The 19,307-nt window shown below is 37.7% G+C and overlaps 2 protein-coding genes across 2 annotated transcripts in view; both read right to left on the reverse strand.

Moving 5' to 3' along the window:
- LOC133516931 (phosphatidylcholine:ceramide cholinephosphotransferase 2-like) overlaps positions 1 to 2,427 on the reverse strand; it is a 196,811-nt gene extending 194,384 nt beyond the window's left edge. Inside the window, exon 1 of the mRNA XM_061849993.1 lies at positions 2,205 to 2,427. Within this exon, the coding sequence (XP_061705977.1) occupies positions 2,205 to 2,295 (91 nt within the window). The 5' untranslated portion in view covers positions 2,296 to 2,427. The remainder of the gene's footprint in view (positions 1 to 2,204) is intronic.
- Positions 2,428 to 7,324: 4,897 nt separating this feature from the next.
- LOC133516940 (probable phospholipid-transporting ATPase IA) overlaps positions 7,325 to 19,307 on the reverse strand; it is a 146,641-nt gene continuing 134,658 nt past the window's right edge. The window contains exons 25-27 of the mRNA XM_061850005.1: positions 17,309 to 17,349; positions 15,253 to 15,341; positions 7,325 to 11,915 (exon numbers count right to left, since the gene is read on the reverse strand). Of these exons, the coding sequence (XP_061705989.1) occupies positions 11,670 to 11,915; positions 15,253 to 15,341; positions 17,309 to 17,349 (376 nt within the window). The 3' untranslated portion in view covers positions 7,325 to 11,669. The remainder of the gene's footprint in view (positions 11,916 to 15,252; positions 15,342 to 17,308; positions 17,350 to 19,307) is intronic.

Consider the following 19,307-nt stretch of genomic DNA (forward strand, 5'->3'; position numbering starts at 1 on the left):
TATGTGACAAAAACAACAAATCTGTGTAAGAGCCCTAAGTGTATACTTATTAGTTATCTAAAAAAAATAGGTGTTTGTATTTTTCATGCTCTAGTCTCGACGTTTTTACGAGCCTGAAATTTCGAATATTGGGTTCAGGAAACCTACAGGAACTTCAAACCGCGACTCGTGGAGCCAAACATCGTACTTTGAAGTACAAGTGCCATGCAGGACTGACTGACTCCAGTAAATCATTTCCGAAAATGTCCCTTTTGCACGAACATAAGTCGTCGTACGAAGCATGTCAAGGCGGGGCCAGTGGCCGCACGAGGCCTGCCCTGGCCTTCACCCGCCCATAACTGGGATGGTTCTTGTTGACCGACCTGCCATTTGTTCTGACGGCTCCGTCGACTGTCCAAATATGGGATTTTACACATTTCTCAAGGCTCTCTTGTCAAAGCTTCGGATTTGTTTGTGTTTTCCACGAGAGGCACAAATGTTTGTGTTAATTTTTAATTTAATATAACTTGAATAACGTATTTATTTTAATTTTATAGCCTGGTCTCATATCCAGAGGCACATACACATAGATGCGACTTATGCGGCATGAAGTGCCGTGCAGCGATTGGCTTGTAGCCATAAGCGGAAATGCATTGGCCGTCTCAACCGCTCTTGACACAGCGTTGCAACAAGCATCCGTCATAAAAGTATTTGCAATAAATGTTAAATTCTAAGTAAATAGGTATATAATATACCCACAAGATTTTAAGATTCGTCGACACCCTATCTATCCATTCCTTCGCTCGAGTTCATTTAGGTACTCATAACTGAAACTTATAAACATCCACAGACTTCGAAAACTTTAAGATAGACCATTGTATACACCGTGTTTTTTTATTTCCGGTAATTTCAAGGGTGCATTCCTGAGCTTAAATTAAGCAACTTTCCTAAAGACATCGGTATTCTAATTAGCTCGGAGATAAGCCAAAATTTTTTTCTATCTGATAAGGTCCCTATGAGCCTGTATACTTGTCTTAGGGCCTGTTTACATATTGATTAGTGTTAAGTACGAGTTAATACATTTGCTACTAAACGTAAGTACTATCTAAGAGGATCGATATATACTTACTTACTTTACTCTTTGGGATCGATGTTCGAAATGACATTGATAAGTCACAGTTTTCAATTGTTTGGTTGTAGTTAAATCTAATACCCGTGTTACAACAACGCTATATGCAATATTTAATGACTTCTATATATATATAAACACATTTTTTTTTAATAACTATGCCATTAAGTTTCCTTCAACGTGTTTACCCATACCCCGAAGATAACGGAATTCAATAAAAACACGGTGTATATTATTGGAAACGTTCTCGTATTATTTGTAGGTATGTATCTTCAGCTAGGTATTTTTGCGGATTCACAGCAGATACGGGATCATATCCTGATCAATATAAACTCTACCTTATTTAGGTCTCAAGATCACGATAGAGCCAGGTACCTGTAAATATGTCACAAATCTGGAGAATTGATTCATTCATACATTTTCTTGTAACCGGCGTAATTACACCATTTGTACGTAGTTACTAGCTCAATGAATACATTTGCGTGGAACGTGCAGGATGTTGAACACGAGGCGGCCGCTTCGTCTCAGATGCGATTTTAAGAGTTGATCATGTAAGCAACTCAAAACAAGTCATTTATTTTCAAATATGCTTAAGAGGCCGTTATCGATTAGTACAATTTTAACGACTAAATCTATCAATTTTAGATTTTTGCTCTAAAATCGTAACCGGGCTCTTAAAGTATTTTTACAAAATAATGTCTCTACAGTTTTGCATACAAGTTTTACTGCTATTCAATATGAACTTTTAAAAATGTTTTCCTATTCTGTTATGTTATTAAAACCTGTTACAACATATTTAAGAAATAGATACCTGTTCATATATTATTCCTAAATACTAAATATTAACACAGTTACAGTTGAACAACCAGGCTCGCGCGTTTATTTCAAGCTGAATAAATATTACTACCGGTTTTCGTGTAGGTTTTGCCTTGGATATTTTTTACTGCTCTTTGCAATGTATAACAGGAGGTGCCGGGTTCAAATCCTGGTAAGAGCATGTACCTATATGCGTGTTCATCACAAATACTTACCTAAATTATTATTATTTTTAATCACAATTATAACAGCTTATTACCTAAAAAGCCTATTTTATTACCTTTATTAAGCTGAGTCCTGATCCTCGTGAGTTCTCTGGAACGGCTGCGGCTGCGGCGATGCGCCGCGATCCTGCGCGGTGACCGCGCCATTGCACACACAATCACATAACATACAGGTCACAACACAAAAACAAACCGCTTTTAAATATTCGAATTTGGAACGTAAACTGACACACAATAACGTTGCGAAGGCTGAGCGAGACACGTCAGCGGCGCTGAATGCACGGCGTGGAACTGTTTTGTGTTTGTTGTGCTCGGCTCACCTGCGGCGGCCGTGAGCGCGTGATAACTGATAACATGACTGTTACCTTTCGCCAGCTAATTGGGTACCAAGTAGCAATGGGAATCGGGGAACCGGGTCAAGGGAACTTTGTGACTTTGGGGTTTTGCTGTATGCAAGTAAGGAAAATAACTTTTGACCACGCCAGCTCGTAAGGGCTATCTTTATTATTCAAAAACTGATGTGAAATTTGCATTTTATGCACCAGTGTGGTAAAGTAAATTAATGCAAATTTTAAGTTGCTACATCATTTTGGTTGGCAAAATTGACTTTAAGTGACGAAAAATAAGTAATAGCGCTCATTTTGGGTTTGATATTTTACAGTAAGTGGTATAATTATTCTTCGCGTTGGTGTAGGGAAGTTTTGTGCCACTCTTTTCAATAGAGATAATATTTCTACAGTTCTCATTCAAAAGTATCGGTCACAGCTAATTGTTCTACGTACCTAATATACTCGTTTTGTTATATCACTAGAGAATGATAGATAATTTAGACGCGTAATCTGATCCGTTACTTTTGATGCTGACTATACTGACAAAATATCAGGATAATCGGTTGAGAAATGCTACCTGTAGAGAACCGCTGGGTATGGGACAGCCTGTATAAAGCGTCTGTTACCAAGCTGAAACGAAGACCGTACGTGTCGAATAGGTACTATTCATGCGTAATATTCTTCATGAAAATTCGATTCGGTCGCTGTGCTGAGTGGGAAAGGGTCTTTCGCCTGCAAAAACGTGCCATTTGAATCCTTCCACGAGTACCAATTGATACACCGGCTAAAGACCTTTTTAAAGAGTTAGGCATTCTTACGTTACCTGCTATTGTAATTATGCAGATAGCAGTTTATGTGCGTGAAAATATTCACACGTACTCGTACGAGTATAAAACAAATGACATGATACATGGACGCAATACTCGAAATGCACATAAGCTCGTTGCTATCAGCCGCAAGCTTGCTAAGTCCTCGAAACTGACTCATGTGACGGCCCCCACAGTATATAACCATCTACCAAAAAATATAACTGAGGCCCCAAGCGTAAGCAGCTTTAAACATCGCCTAAGAAGTTGGCGTATTGAGCGCCCGTTCTACAATTATGACAAGTTCATAATGACCAATTTTATTAATCACTGTGCTTTTTACTTTGATTACTCTCTATTGAAAGTATTGACATTTTTTTATTATTAGTGACATGTAAATTAGCTTTACAAATAAATGATTATGATTATGAAAATATAATTTTAGATGCAACATAATGAAGATAAGTTTAAAATAATATATTTTTAAGAATAAGCAGCAAAATCCTTAGTCTAGTATCTTAGCTGTATTTTACATATCTGGTCTGATCGTTATAGATCCTACTATTACGATATCAAATACACATGCACATATACCGATCAATATTAGCTATGTAATGTAGAGATATTGCTGTGTTTTAGTCTGAATGTCATTATATCATAAACCCATTTTTTGCAACATGAAGCGGCGCTCCTAAATGGTATAACTGGAATAAGTATGGGAGAGCGGGGACAAACGTAACTGCAGGTTGAAAGTACCAATTGCCCTGTAGGCTTAGCCAATAGTCAAAACACCGCTTCGCTCCCATCAGGTAATAGCCGGGGCGCCCCCCATCACTTGCATTCAGTCAAAACGCACGCCACGCGCTGTTAGGTTGTGTAAGACGACGAAACGTGATTTTACGAATCAAAACAACGTAACACTTAAATTACATCCTATACAATGTATTGGATGTAAAATTTAGTCACATGCTTAATACGTCAATCATGTTTTACCAGAAAATAAGGTTAAAGTACAAAGTGTTACGTTTGTCCCCGCTCTCCCCTAATACGCTTACATACTACTGCATGATACAATATGATGGTCGCGCTCTTATTGCCTATCGTGTCATGCATAGGCACTTATAATGTTAGAACGACAGCCACGGTAAAGGGGCGGCCATTTTAGCCCCTCAGTTAAACAGAATAACATTATGTCTCGCGAAGGCCATCAGCTATTCGCATTTCGCACTTTTTTAGGCAAGTTACAGACTGCGAACCAGCAAAAGAATACGATTTTTTTGTATTATATGACGTTATAAATAGGTAAGTACTTATGTACCCTGTGTGTGTGTTTACCCTGGGATATCTTCTATCGAAAAACTGACTTGCCTTTATTTTATAGGCTTATTAGCTTATTCAATTTTCACCGAATGGTATATATAGAGGGAAAATGCTAGAGCTAATATTATTTAAAAAAAACTATTATTACCTAATAAAATATTAAAAAAAGTTAAATATAAGAACCATATTGTTTTTTGACATATACTCTATCGAGAACGTAATTTACATTCTATACATCTCGCTCGCAATTATATGCGAGTACGAGCGAGATGCATAGAAAGTAAGTTACGTTCTCGAAAGCGTTTATGTCCGTGCCGGACTGGTGGTAGCCACACAGGTCGATGACGTACTTAATAGCTATGGCTGCGCAAACACCGTAACGTTTCCGAGTCGCGTAACAGCTGACTCTGCGACATCCATAGACTGCGGGATAACGAATTGTGCACGCGAACGTCTTAGTGTATCGTCAGTGGACACCGCCATTAGAGATTATTACGCGCAGCAGTTTGTTATCACTGATATCAAACAAAAACTGCACAATAGCATACCAAACGGCTTCGTTGAACGCCGATTATTATTTAATCACGAATCGATTTATGCATTTTTTTGTGACATTTCTAATTATAATTTTGATTTTATTTACAATTACAATCATAATATTAACATTGACTGCAAATTTGATAAATACATAATTTAATATGGGGTGTCCTTAGTTCCTTGGACCTTGGGACGGATCTTCGTATGTTAGTGTGGGATGGTACCTGCGTAGACACACTGGCACTGTCCTACCTCCAGCGGACTAATGTAAAAGCGGGCGCAGCGGCGGTGAGCGCCGAAATTTTGAAACGTAATAAATATAAGAGCCTCGGCAGAGAGTACCATTTGGCGTCCCAGCGAGCACAAGTTTTTTGGAGAACAAGATGAAATGTTGCTTTGAAAAATATTTCAAATATTCGTCCGCCATATTATTATTCTTTGACAGGTTTGGGATCGAAGGCACAGACCTATCCGACGTTCAGCCACAATTGAAAATTGAGTAAAAATATTTCAAACAGCTATTAAATTAATCAAATTAAATATTTTAAAACATGAACAAAATACTAAATTATAAACGTTAATATTTTAAAGTAAAATTCATTTATACCTAGTTCATTCGTTTAAATTAGTATCAAAAGAAAAAAAGCAATAACTAACCTATTTTTTATTGACTGATGCGAGGAGCGCGATAATATATTGAAATTAAATTGGGCCTTAGCGATAGATGAAACGAACAGGCGTACGAGCTGTGCAACCAGTTCAGGGTAGTCCGAGAGTTCCGACGATGAGCGAAGCGAGGAGGAGCGTGTTAGGTGAACTGCGACCTAACAGCCAGAACCGACTTTTTGCATGGAACGATGTTAGATAACAAATATAAACTTTTTATGTTTCGTATTAGACTTATGAAGGAAGTCATTCTGCTACCTAAAACATTGCGTTTTAAAAAGTGTCTCTCTAAGTTGTTTTCCAAATGCTGCCGTGACGCCGGTGGCCGAGTGGCTCAGGCACCTGTCGCGATAGCAGAGGACGCTGGTTCGATTCCAGCCTGGGGCACTGGAGGCCTTGGTCACTTTTTCTTAGTATATGACATTTATTTCAGTTTATAATTTATATAGTAGTGTTTCTACTTGAAATATGAAATAAAAACAAGTTAAAATATTTTCTGAAAATAATTTAATTTGTTCTAATACTTCCAAAAATACTCTTTTAAGTCGATCATAAATCGAAAGCAGCAAAAATGAGTAAGAAGCCGTAAGCAAACAAAAATGAAAGAGACAAATGTTTGATTTGACAGTACGGTACTCTTTTCGATGATTGTCAAATTGTTAAGTCTTATGTTTGTTTAGATTACGATAGTTTAGATATTCACGAACTTATGTGTTCACATAAAATTGTAAAACGTTAGTACATATATTTTTGTGCCACTATATGCTTATAAATATTTGAAAAAACTTCTGCGTAGGTATTTGTATAATTTCACTTGGTTAAATAATTTTGAAAAATATTACCTAGTACAGCAGTAGTACAGACATTTATCAGTTGCTTATTATTGTAATACTTGCTCAGATTAATATGACAGGTGATATGTGTACATATTTTTGATCGGTTAATCTGTTCAGACGCATATGTACTTTTCTATGCTGATTAATTTTTTCAAGAATTGGATTTGCTCATATATTTATGAACACGATTATACCTCAGCAAAATTCGATTGCGCTGCAAGCGTGAGACAAAATTATTTTGAGATTTTAAGTGGCTTTATACCAATTTGAAAAGTTTTCATGACAAGTGCTACGTCAAGTATGGAGAAGCTTATAAGGATATGTATGCATGCTTACTGCAGAGTTTGTGCAAAGTTAGCGTCGTCAGAGTCTACCAACTTTCTGTAGATAGGTATGTCACCGTAAAATTGTAAAACCTCGTCAGTTAAATAACCTTTAAACATACGGTAGGAAGACTACAAACTAACCTAACCTTAGATTGTAAACTAACGGGTACACAATCATACGGTGTCAAATATAGAGTCAGACCAAGCTAAGTTGGCAGCGATTTTGATAGTCTAGCCTACCTATCCAAATGTTGAGTAAACTTCATCATTTCATAGAAGTTATGTGTCTGAGTCTATTACCTTATAACTAAATTAAATATAGGGCTCAGGAAACTATCTAATAAATAAAAGTCATGTTAAGAACGAGAACAAATAATATATTCCTGTTACATTCACATGTTCGCTTACGTTAAAACCGGCGACGACGGGGCGGGGTGCTCCAAGATCTGAACCTTATCACCTTTATTCAAGGTTTAAATCCCTACGTATCACATTATTGCAACAACTAATAACTTTTATTCATTCGATTTCGATCAGGAATTGACGTTCACATTGGTCCCAATATAAGTATGTTTTCATAAAAGTTACCGCCAGGACCAAAGGAAATAAACGCGGCGATTAGTTTTGTTAAAGTGTAGGTACAAACATACCTATGTAAGTATATTAGGTATGTTCATTATGTGACAAGTCAAATGTAGGACGCATAGGTAAGGGTTAATACTCGTAGATACTCAATAATTATTTCAATTATAAGAATCAGGGGGCCTAGCACAGATGACAATCGTATATCGACAAACGCCAATCGAAAAGTAAACGTGTACTGAGATGGTAGATGCACCGAAAAGTGAATTAGTAATCGTTACCATACATCATTTACATTTCGGTTGGCGTTTTCTATCATCGATTGTCACTGGGTCCCCGTACCTTCAGCCGAAACATGATATTTATAAGGAAACCTGGGTGCTTAGCCAACGTGCCAATTGTTAACGCTCCGTAGCGTAGTTATCTCTCTGTATCACTCTCCATATTAGTACGACAGTGACAGTTGCGTTTCGTTCGCTATGGAGCGTTAACGATTGGCATGTTGGCTATTATATTAGTGCCTATAATGTTAATACTTGCTACGTCGTTGCAAGCCTTAACTTATGCTGATCGGTCATTACTTTTAGACACCCCTGGGCGTAGGTAAAGCCTGACCAGTAATATATGATCACGCGCCATATTGCGGAATTTCATTGGAACTAAATTTTTCATATTAAACTGAACTGTCACCCTAAACATGAAACTAACAGCGCCCTCTTGACAATGATCATATATGTCTGGTCGGGCTTTACTATAAGTTGGCATTTGAGATTCATGTTAGCGCGACTCGGTGAACTCGATCGCATTCCTCTCTCTATCGCACCAATTACCAGTGTGAGCGAGATGGACTGCGATCGAGTTTACGCAGTCGCTAACGTAAACGTCAAGTGTCAACTTATGGTACGGCTACTCGTATCTCAGGGCTGAATCGATACGCAGATACAAGCTTTCAATACGAGGCCAATTAAAACTTTAAGTATCTTGTTAATCTGTTATCGATATATGTTATTCATTTTGTGCATCTCACCGTCACTTACGTGCGTATTGGTGCAAAATATCAATGACAGATTAAGATGGATTTTTCTATTTTGGATCGGCTCGAGTTTTAGACCAACAGAAAACGAAAGAGGAAGCACCGCGCCCCGTCGCCTCATTTCTTATCCAAGATAACAGTTAACAATAATAAACTGTTAGAGGTATGTATGTATAATATAATATAGTAATATGATAAATATTAGAATTGTAAGTCGTCCAAAAATCACTAGCAGTCGACTTTGTAAAGACTCTGAAAATTCGCTTCGCCAAGTTTACATATCACAATAATTTCAGTAGTAGGTAGTGATCCGCTCGCATCCTTACGTCTCTCGACGCTACAGTAAAACGCAGTGCTCTAAAGTCCGACAGAATCTAAAGTGCCAAAAATTGTATCACTCTAATTTTCGATTACTTTATATTAGTCATTATATAGATTTGAATTTGAAAAGCTATATGAAATAATTTTATTTTTGGTGGGGAATATCTAACAGACTAATATTTCCAAGGCATCGATAAATTTCTAAAATTCGTGCTCGTAGGATTGAAAACAGTGAATGATGCAATAGAAATAGGCGGCAGAGGACACATGCCAGGTTCCCTATAATGTAACATCGTTGCAAGTTTCATTTTGTAAGTACTAATTACATTGGCAATTTTATAGAACTCTTTTCGTTAGTCAACAGATGCTTGGCCACCGTGAACCGACCACCTCTCTGCCCTGGGTTTAAATGATGGCAGTAGGAAACTTATTACACCGATATTAGGTGGTCGATGCTTTTAAATCGACTTAATAAACACTACGTCCACTTGTACTCTACTAAGGGCCAAAATACCTTATACAAGAATAAATACTTTGAATTACATTAATAAAAGCTGCGGCCTATAAATAACTACAGTACACCAAAATAATACAATTAATATTGCAGATTTGTCGAAGTAAATCGTAACAAAATAGGCCATGGTCGCATTAATTATCTATCTTGTACTTACCTACTCTATACAGTTAAAGCATTTCAATAAATTAGTAAAATTAACAATAAGTAGATCACTCTTAAACCAGTTAGAAAAAATAATTGTACAAGGCGATTGTACTAATAACAATAAAACATTTATTGTACACAATTAACATGCAAAACAGTAAAACAATCTAACAGATCTATTAGAGTTAAAGCAAAGCCCTCAAAATATTTTAGTTGTTATTTTTGGCCAAAGGTACATTTGAAATGTCACTTATACATATTAGGCAGCGTGAAAATCACTTGTACATATCCGTACAATGGAGGGAAGAAGTTGATGACTCGAGATATAAAATTTAAGAAATTTGAACCTCATGCAATTATATTTTAAGGTAAAATTGCTTCAATTTGAACCTCTTGTATTTATATTTTAAAATAAAATTTCTTCAATTACATATCTCGCGTTATCAATTTCTTCCCGCCGTGTACTCTGGGCCATACACAGCAAAAAAAAAACCCTCCTCCCGAAAGTTAAGGACCATTTTCTGATGGTTACTTTCATTGCCCAAAACCGATCCCGAAGTAGTTTTCGGGAATAATATGAAAATTGATGACATGTGTATCATTGATGTATTTAACTAAATATAACTATTTTGGGGTACAGAAAAAGACAAATTGGTACATTAAATCTGTGTATGACCTAATGAATCAACTTAAAACACGATAATCCTAAGCAGACAAAACTGCATCATAGAATAAGCGTCATATTCATATCTATAGACGACGAATTAAATATTATGCGTGCTTTTAATTTATTGTTTGACAAGCATATTCATATAAGTGGTACGTACATACACGGGCGGGTGGCGCCTAAATACGTCCGTGCGACCCAGAGCGGCATGCAAAATGCTTAAAAATATGATCTTTATTTGATATTACTCGCATTAGTGTGCAATATAATAGCAGTTTATTTATATTAGAGTAGCGATACGCGATGCTCAACCTGCGGCCGGCTGGGATGCTTTAGGTGGCTCGTCAGGCGATCCTGATATAGATACATAACATTGCCATCAGAACGTCACCGGGCTTAGTAAATTTATCTTGCAGCCCGGAAATACAAGGCATAACCACATTTGTTGGTGCAAACGAGCAGCACTGAGAGTAGTGTTGGGCAAATCAATATCCAATTACATTCAAAATTTAATGTTTGAATTCCGCTCCGAGCCGACGCGGACACTTAGGTACAACACTAGCCAACATAAAATACCTACATCTCTTATACAAACGCACCCTTAAGTATAGTGTACAGTTCCATAAATACATCCATAGTTATTAGTTAGCTACTGTGTAAAAACGATAATAGAGTTTGTGACACATTTACCAATACATTTTCTTAAAGTCAATGAACTATCAATGTCTCAAATTTAAACAATCTAGATTTTCATACGTCAGAAAGTATTTTTTCACCCCAACAAGGGGCTTGAAAATAGTGAGCAAAATACGATTTTGCTGCATGAGTGCGACAATATGACTATGAATTTAGAATGTCTGTTCAGAGCACGTAGTCTAATAATATCAATTTCAACTACTTGGATTCATCGAATAATGGTTTGGTTTCGATTTTGACTGGGATTGCAGCTGGGTGTGGGAATTGGAGTAGGAATAAAAACTAGGAATAAAGGGATGAAAGGAAGGGGATGGGAGAAAAGGGACGGGAATGAGAAAGGGAACGGGAATGGTAGTGAGAACAGGAATAGGAAAGGGAATGAGGATACTTAGGGCTAAAAACGGGAATAGGATTTGTCGGGAACTGGGCTGTAGTGGGATCGGGAGTTTTAAGAGGACTTAAACAGTTTTGTTTCCAATTTTGCGTAATTTATAGGTAAACGAATTTAATGGGACTTTCATGACATTTTTAGTTTTGTTTTCAGCCTCGCAGCAAAAACTAACTTTGCTCCGTTGTTGCACAAGTAACTATTTTCTGAAATCGTTATTTTGTTAGGATTACAAAACAATTTCCAATGGGGTCCAGGTTTCGTTTAAATTTTGTAGTGGTGATTGAAAATATACGATTTTAGAAATCTTCAATCCTTTCTAACCTACAACAACCTTAAAAGAACTGGAAAAATTAAATTGGAAACAGATAGGGCGTCTGTCTTGCTTGTGGAACGGAACGCAACAGTTTGTACGTGGTTGTGTCGCGGCGCGTCGGTTGCCTCGCGCCAATGTAGCGGCGCGACATCTGCTTAGCGGCGCGTCGCCTGCCGCGCCGAGCTTCAGGAGCGGTGCGTCCTCGGCCGCCTGGTGTCGTACGCGCGAATGACGTCCGACTGCGACACGCTCCCGCCCTCCTCTTGCGAGAACGCGAACCCATCTGCCGGCCACTAAAAGTTACACTCGGCCCAGATAACCGTGGCAAGAAAGGACAGGGCCTGGCCAAGTGACAATAATTTATAACGGGTGATAACAAAAAAATGAGAATTCCGAGCTGTGAAAAAATATTCATATAACTTTGTACGATACTTTGTTATTATTAGCCAATATATACATGATAATTATTTACAATAACATTAATGGCTGTTAGAATAGGGCTCGTGGTCAGGTTTTTGACGTAGTTTAGATATAAAGTTCGAATATAACCTTTGGACACCGTTTTTGTCCATTTTCGGAACACAGGTCTTAGTTATTTTTATTAGCCGGGCACAATTTTTAGCTCTCCAATTATTTTTATACACTCAACTACTTAAACAGCCGACATTGTGGAAAATTTGTGGGATTTCGGACTTTCTTACATACAAATAGTATGTTATTGGAGTCCAAGAATTGTAATGTATGTCTGCTCAAACTTGTCCATAATACTTGTGTTTGATATTGCCTGGTATTGTAGAATTATTGCTAGTATAGTATCAACCATTTCCAGATATATCAGTTTTGCTAAAAGGAAAATAACTTTCATCATCAAAACTGAATGATTTCCCTTTGTAATTTCGAGTCATCTAGCAACACTGAGACATAATGGTCGATTTTTACTGATCAGTGTATTCCGGGGCTCTTACCATCTAGCAGCATTCCAGACCAATCTTTTTTAATGATCGACAAATGTACGGTTGGTAACACTTAACATTTTGGCGACATCTCGTTGGCTCAATTCATATAATTAAAAGTGTTTTGGAGTCAATTCAGGCTTTCCTGGGTTATTATCTTCGCTGGCCACTAGCACTTTTGCGATTTATAGTCAAAGATGCAATAATTCTATATATAGTAGAAACTGGTACATTTTCTGTACTACGAGTAAAATGATCCACTCTATCCTTTTTCCCATGCATGTTTAAGTTAGAATTTTAAAAATGTACAACACGTTTTCGCAGTTTCTTGTGTCGACTCCATTCTAACAAAAAGAAATGTTTAAAAAAATTAAACATTTGCAATTCAAGAATCTCAAAAGAACTAGCAACAACTTTATTAACAGCGTTTTTTTTATAAGTCTACAGAAAATCATTCTCATTTTTTGTTATGAGCCGTTACAAAATAAATGATGTATGGGAAACAAGTCACTTACTTACATACATTTTTACTTTTCTAGTGTCGTTAGTCGGTATACGATTGTCATCTTGGCTACAGCCCTTTATGGGGTAAGACAAATGATGCAGTTAAGTTTAGTAACTGGCTATCTGAATTTTTTGCAGTTCCTTGAATCTTCCGGGGCATTTCTTAACTGTTTAAAACTCTGAATGGGAGCGTTTAAAACTCTTAACGAATTCAGGTTAAGTATGTATACAGTTGTAATTAATATATAGATATACAGCAATGAATACCTTCGGAAAGACGATAATTCGAAATTTTAACAGAAATTAGCCGGGTCCACACGGAGCGAGCATACGCGCGAGGCAATTTCCTCACGCACAAACCGGTCAATGTAGACGTGTCTCGGCCGAAGCGGGGCGCTCGGGCGAGGAAAACGCACACCGTCTCGGTCGAGGCACGTCTACACTGGCCGGTTTGTGCGTGAGGAAATTGCCTCGCACGTTCGTGCTCGCTCGTTCGCTCTATGTGGACCCGGCTAATAAAAAAGAACAAAGTCAAATAAAAAAAATAGTCGCTTTAGCCTTTGTCTTAGCTAGAGCTAAAATAAAAATAGGTGAATTTCCTTACTTTCTTCCCACGGATATCTGAACAAACTCATAGTCCAAGATCCCAGAGCCGCCAGACGTTACTTATTTTCTCATGAATAAAATGCATGGGATAATATACTGTTAGTATGTACTTTTAATGTCTGCATACTTGTTATATTGGCCCGACGGCCATTTGTCCGGTACAAGGTGCTAAAGGTTGGTAAAAATATTACTAACATTTCTCAATATCCTCATGGCTGATTTTTATGTATGTTTTAGAAAAAAATGTTAAAAATTGATAGTTAACATTGCCAGACCATTTCCGTCGGCGATAACTATTACCATATAACGTCTGGTAATAGTTACCTGCGGCGGAAATGGTCTGACAATGTTGATTATAATTTTTTTACAATATTTTATAAAACATACATAAAAATCAGCCATGAGAATTTAAGAAAAGTTAGTAATATTTTGACCTAACTTTAGCACCTTGTACCGGACAAATGGCCGTCGGGCCAATATAACAAGTATGCAGACATTAAAAGTACATACTAACACTATATTATCCCATACATTTTATTCATGAGAAAATAAATAAGGTCTGGCGGCTCTGGGATCTTGCTCTATCATTATTCTCAACTAATGCAGCAACGTAAGTCAGACATATGATAATTTACAATGGAAAATAAATAAAGAGGTTTGCTTTGGCGCAATGGTATCTGTATTCACACCGTGACAAATGTTCAAGAAAACGTGTAAGTACATAATTTTAAAACTATACCTCGTTTCATCCAAGACCATTGCTGTGTTACTTTTTATAGAAGTTTGAACGTGATACAAATTAAAATGGCTGATCGAAGCTGTGAAACGATCTACTCGTGATCGCAGCTTCCGTGCTGAGCCCACAAAGGGCGCTGTAAATAATCTATGTATTTTCAAACGTGTACTATACGAGTGCGCTCTATGTCGCGCTGCGTGCAGTGTTCACATAGCTCTATAGGCTCTTCCATCTAATACATTAAGGCAATATGTATTATTTATTTGTACGAACGATCAAAACCTCAAGCCGTATTTGGTCGATCAGTAGGTGCAGGTAGGTAAGTAGTAAGTTATAAAATGAAAATGTCAATGAGCGGTCTAGTTTGCTAGTTTCATAAGTAAAATAGTAAGTAGTGTTCTTTAGTGGCATAAAATGCTTCAAATAACATCTAGTGTGATTTCAATCGACTTCATAAACGTCTGACCAAATCGGCTTGTGTTTTGTGCGCGTACGTACTTAAATGCACTTAGAGACTGAAGCTCACTTTGTCTAGACTTTGCAATAACAAAGTGTCATAGTGTCAGCACTTTTGTATGAAAATATGTCGTTTCCAAGCAAAAAGTCCTACTTTATCGCTTGCAATAAGGGCGCTTTGACACGTTATTCATATAAAGATACAAGCAAATCTCGTCCTTATGGTAAACCACAAAGTGGGACCTTGACTAGACTTCGACACATATGATGATTATTATGACAATACTCTTTGTCACGTCAAAGTCAGTGCGTAGATGTTCATGTATTGTTGTACTAGGTGGGAGAGCCGTCGGAGCGGTACTCACGCGACAGCTCAAGCTCGAGGTTGACGCGCGTGGTGCGGCGGCTGAAGACACTGCGCACGTTCTGGAGCAGTCGCGCCGTTTCCGTGAGGCTGCCAAGTCGAGCCGAACGTCAAAATTGCGCGAGCCTTGCGCGTGCGAGTTGAGCCCAGCCGATCGCCCGCTCCGATCGTACTTGCTCGCATGCATTTGACCGTTTCTCCATACAAACGTAGTCCCTTTTTCCCCTCTGGATATTAACGTTATAGAAAATACTTTTACGCAATTTCATGATTATTAACCACAGGTCCCTTCGTTTAATTTTTTTGAGATTTTTTCTTTTTTATAAAAATTAGAATTTAACGTAGCGCTGGTGGCCTAGCGGTAAGAGCGTGTGATTCGCAATCCGAAGCTCGCGGGTTCAAACTCCGGCTCGTACCAATGAGTTTTCGGGACTTATGTACAGTCAGCTGCAGAGAAAAGGTACCACGCGTGCATAAAAATTTATATCCAAGGGTGGTACGTTTTCTCTGCAGTTTTGTTTCGCTTTTCGGAGCAAGAAAACATCGTAAGGAAACCGGACTAATCCCAATAAGGCCTAGTTTACCCTCTGGGTTCGAAGGTCAAATGGCAGTCGCTCTCGTAAAAACTTGTGCCTACGCCAATTCTAGGGATTAGTGAGCCGTGGCAAGAATGCCCTGACAACGCGAGGAGGATGATGATAAGAATTAGGTTATAAAAATTCGTATGAAAATTGTTTTTATATCATTAAATAATATAAAAAAAGGCAAACGAAGGGGCATAAGTAGCTATGGTAATGTACAATCAATTGTGTAAACATATTCCCCATAATGTCAATATCCATAAAGGAAAATGGGGTCTACGTTTGTATGGAGGAGCTGTCGTCCAACTCGTCCAGTATTCTCCTAAAACAGCATGGTGGTCGGGATCAGCGTCGAGCGTACACGCTCGGAGCGAGCGTTCCGTGGCCCTACGGTACGCACTTGCGGCGGCGAAATTTTAGAGAGCGCGTGGTTGGGACCCGCCTACTCGTATGATAACTTTGCTCCGATTAGAATAGAACAAAGTGAGGCAGTCTCATTATAAATGTTTTATTATCATAGAATTTTGACATTGCAGATGGGATGCAGAGTTAACGGTCTGAATCTACGCAACCGCCAACTTACAGTATTGTGGTAAGGTAATCATGGGCGGTTCGAATGTTTAATTTATCTTATCTTGACCATATTTCTAGTCATTTTGGTGTAGTAAGAAAATAGGGGGCCAAAAACGCTCTGATATCGACCCGGTGACGGTTACAATCGCGAGTGCGTACGTGGCCTTAATGGAACCGGGGTAACTTGACCTGTTGTGACCCGGATTCGTAATCAGTTTTTACTACTGGTTGGTCAACTCGCTGGCGCTAGGCAAGAGCCTAGAATGACCCGGCCTGAGCCACAAAGTGGTTTAGGACGCTACTCGCTTACAGTTCGCGCACGAAATCTGAGGAACTTCGAGCTGGGCTTCTCGATTCCTTGGAAATCGTGTGCAGACTGTACAGTTCGCTGATTGTTATGTAACACTGAGTATAACAATTTTATGGGACGATAATTAATGTACCGAAAACCGGATCATTAAATGTGCTTGACGAAAATGTACTTAGTAATGTCCAAATTCACTAAAACATCAAAGGTACTTAATTAATAGGTAGTGACTTTTTATTAAAATTAACCAACATTATTTTTATATAACCATCATCAACTAGCGTTACATGTGAATCAAAACAGAATGTATAGTAAAACTTCCTAAACCAACTTTTCAATCTTATTTGGAGGTGTCATTTCCATAAGGGACAACCCATAACCTCCCAATACATATAAAAAAGCGTGATGCATGGTAAAAAAGCAGCATGCGAAAGGCCATGCAAGCAAACTTCCTAGATGACGCCGACACCAACCAAAATGGACTATAATTGTGGGAGTATTGCCATTGTACTTCACGATGTACCAAAATGGCTTTTAATAGTTAGTTTTAGAGTCTATTTCGGGGTGAACGGCGAACGGTGAACTTAAGTACTTACACTGCGCCAGTCTGACCAAGGCGTGCCGCGTATCCGCCACGCTGTAACACCACAGTTAGTCCACTCCATGCCAAGAGAGCCCATGGGCACTCCATGCTAAGAATGCATTGTGGACTCCATGCCAAGAACAATGTCCTGTGGCACGCTATGCCAAGAACAGTGCCCTGAGGCACGTCATGCCAAGAACCGTGCCCTGTGGCACGTCATGCCAAGAACCGTGCCCTGTGGCACGCCATTCCTCATGCATGCCGAGCCTACGTTTATACCTTTATCTTGCTTTTCGCGAATGGAAGGAGGAAGATGACGATTTCAAGTAAGTTTAGAGTTTTGATTTGATAAGGGATATCAGAGCTCCACATTTTCTTAGATTTAAGTAATACCTGCCGAATTTTGAAAATTTTGTAGTTAAACCCAAAACTAAATAACGCAAGGGCAGTTGTGTGGTACATATATTCAAACCTGCAAAGCAACAAAATTAAAGTAGCAAGTATTGGTATATTATTTTAAAACACTTTCAAGTTAAGCTATTAAATCATTGAAAATTAACTGCACAAATTCTCATCCAATGCGGTTTTGCCCGTTTTCGTCATTTTTCTCCTTGCTAAAAACAATACTTTTAAAGATTACTATGTGAAAATATAAACTAGCATTAATACTAACACCGATTATTGAAAAGAAACAGAAGAATCATGAATTTCGAGTCAACAATCAGCATACATGTACTACCAACTTTTGCACAACTTAGTATTTAAAATGTAATAGCATTAAATACATAATTATTACAGATAATCAAGTGTACGCCAGTTGGCTATATTTAAAACTTACATCTAAATACACAAGTCTGAATCAAGTTTGAAAATTTTATTTAAGTTAAAATAAATAGTCATCATTACAAACAATAGCAAAAACGCTTTCTTATATTTATTTACAATACTTATAGATGATCAGTATTTAAGTCTAGAAACAACGTGATGGAATGTGGGGCGCCCGGCCAGGCCTCGCGGACGACAGAAGGCACTCTGTTCTCTATGTTGTAAAATTAATAATGTACTATTATTATTTCAATTATTTCCTAGCATAATAAGTTCACTTTTCTTATGTCTTTGTTATATTACTATACGTTTAGCTTAAGTTTTCCTTCTGGTTGCCCTGAAAAGCAGCGTCGTAACAAGGTGTCACGACTCAAAAGCTGGGTGGCATTCTTTCTGGTTCGTTTTATTATATTAGGTAGTGTCAGCTAGCAATTTATATTTCTATCGTAATAAGTCTAAAAAAGTCGATGACACCAAGGCTTTTAACTAGTAACATGGAAGTGAAACCCTCTTTGTTGCTCTTTCTATCCAAGAGAGACTTATGCCTTTATTAAAAAATTACTAGATACCTACATTTGTTAAAATAAATTTTGAAATATGACTTCGTTGTCAGTACTTAAGGTATGTCTGTCTATTATTCTTAGTCAATAACATTACATAATTGCTGCAATTAGCTGCAAACTGCAATTTTTGTATCTACAAAATAATTAATAACAAATACCTGTTCGATGTACTGTAGTAGTAAATTTTAGACACACGATGGTATATCTAAATTTTAACTATTGGTCATTATGTACGTTTTCGTTTGAATAAATGTTACTTCAAAATTATCTACCTTAAAATTATTTAAACTGAATATTGTGAAAACTAACATGATGAAATATCTTTGAACTCAGACTTGCTGAGTTCATATTAATTTCAATAAACCACATAATATGAGGGAGGTGGTACACAACATTACACTTGATTTTATTTGATATAGCAAGGAGACAAATTAGACTCATTTTATTCGCCAATTTTATCGAATCATAAATAAATCTATCACCCTTCCACGTCCGTGGGGCCAGTGCCAAGATATAAATGCAAATTTTGTACAATAATAATGAAATTCGACCCGTTCTATGCGAGCTTTAATAGGATTATGTACAAAAAAAGATGAGCATTAATTACAGGAGAATGTACAATGG

This window comes from Cydia pomonella, chromosome 4 (assembly GCF_033807575.1).
Source record: "Cydia pomonella isolate Wapato2018A chromosome 4, ilCydPomo1, whole genome shotgun sequence".
NCBI classification, from domain to species: Eukaryota; Metazoa; Arthropoda; class Insecta; order Lepidoptera; family Tortricidae; genus Cydia; species Cydia pomonella.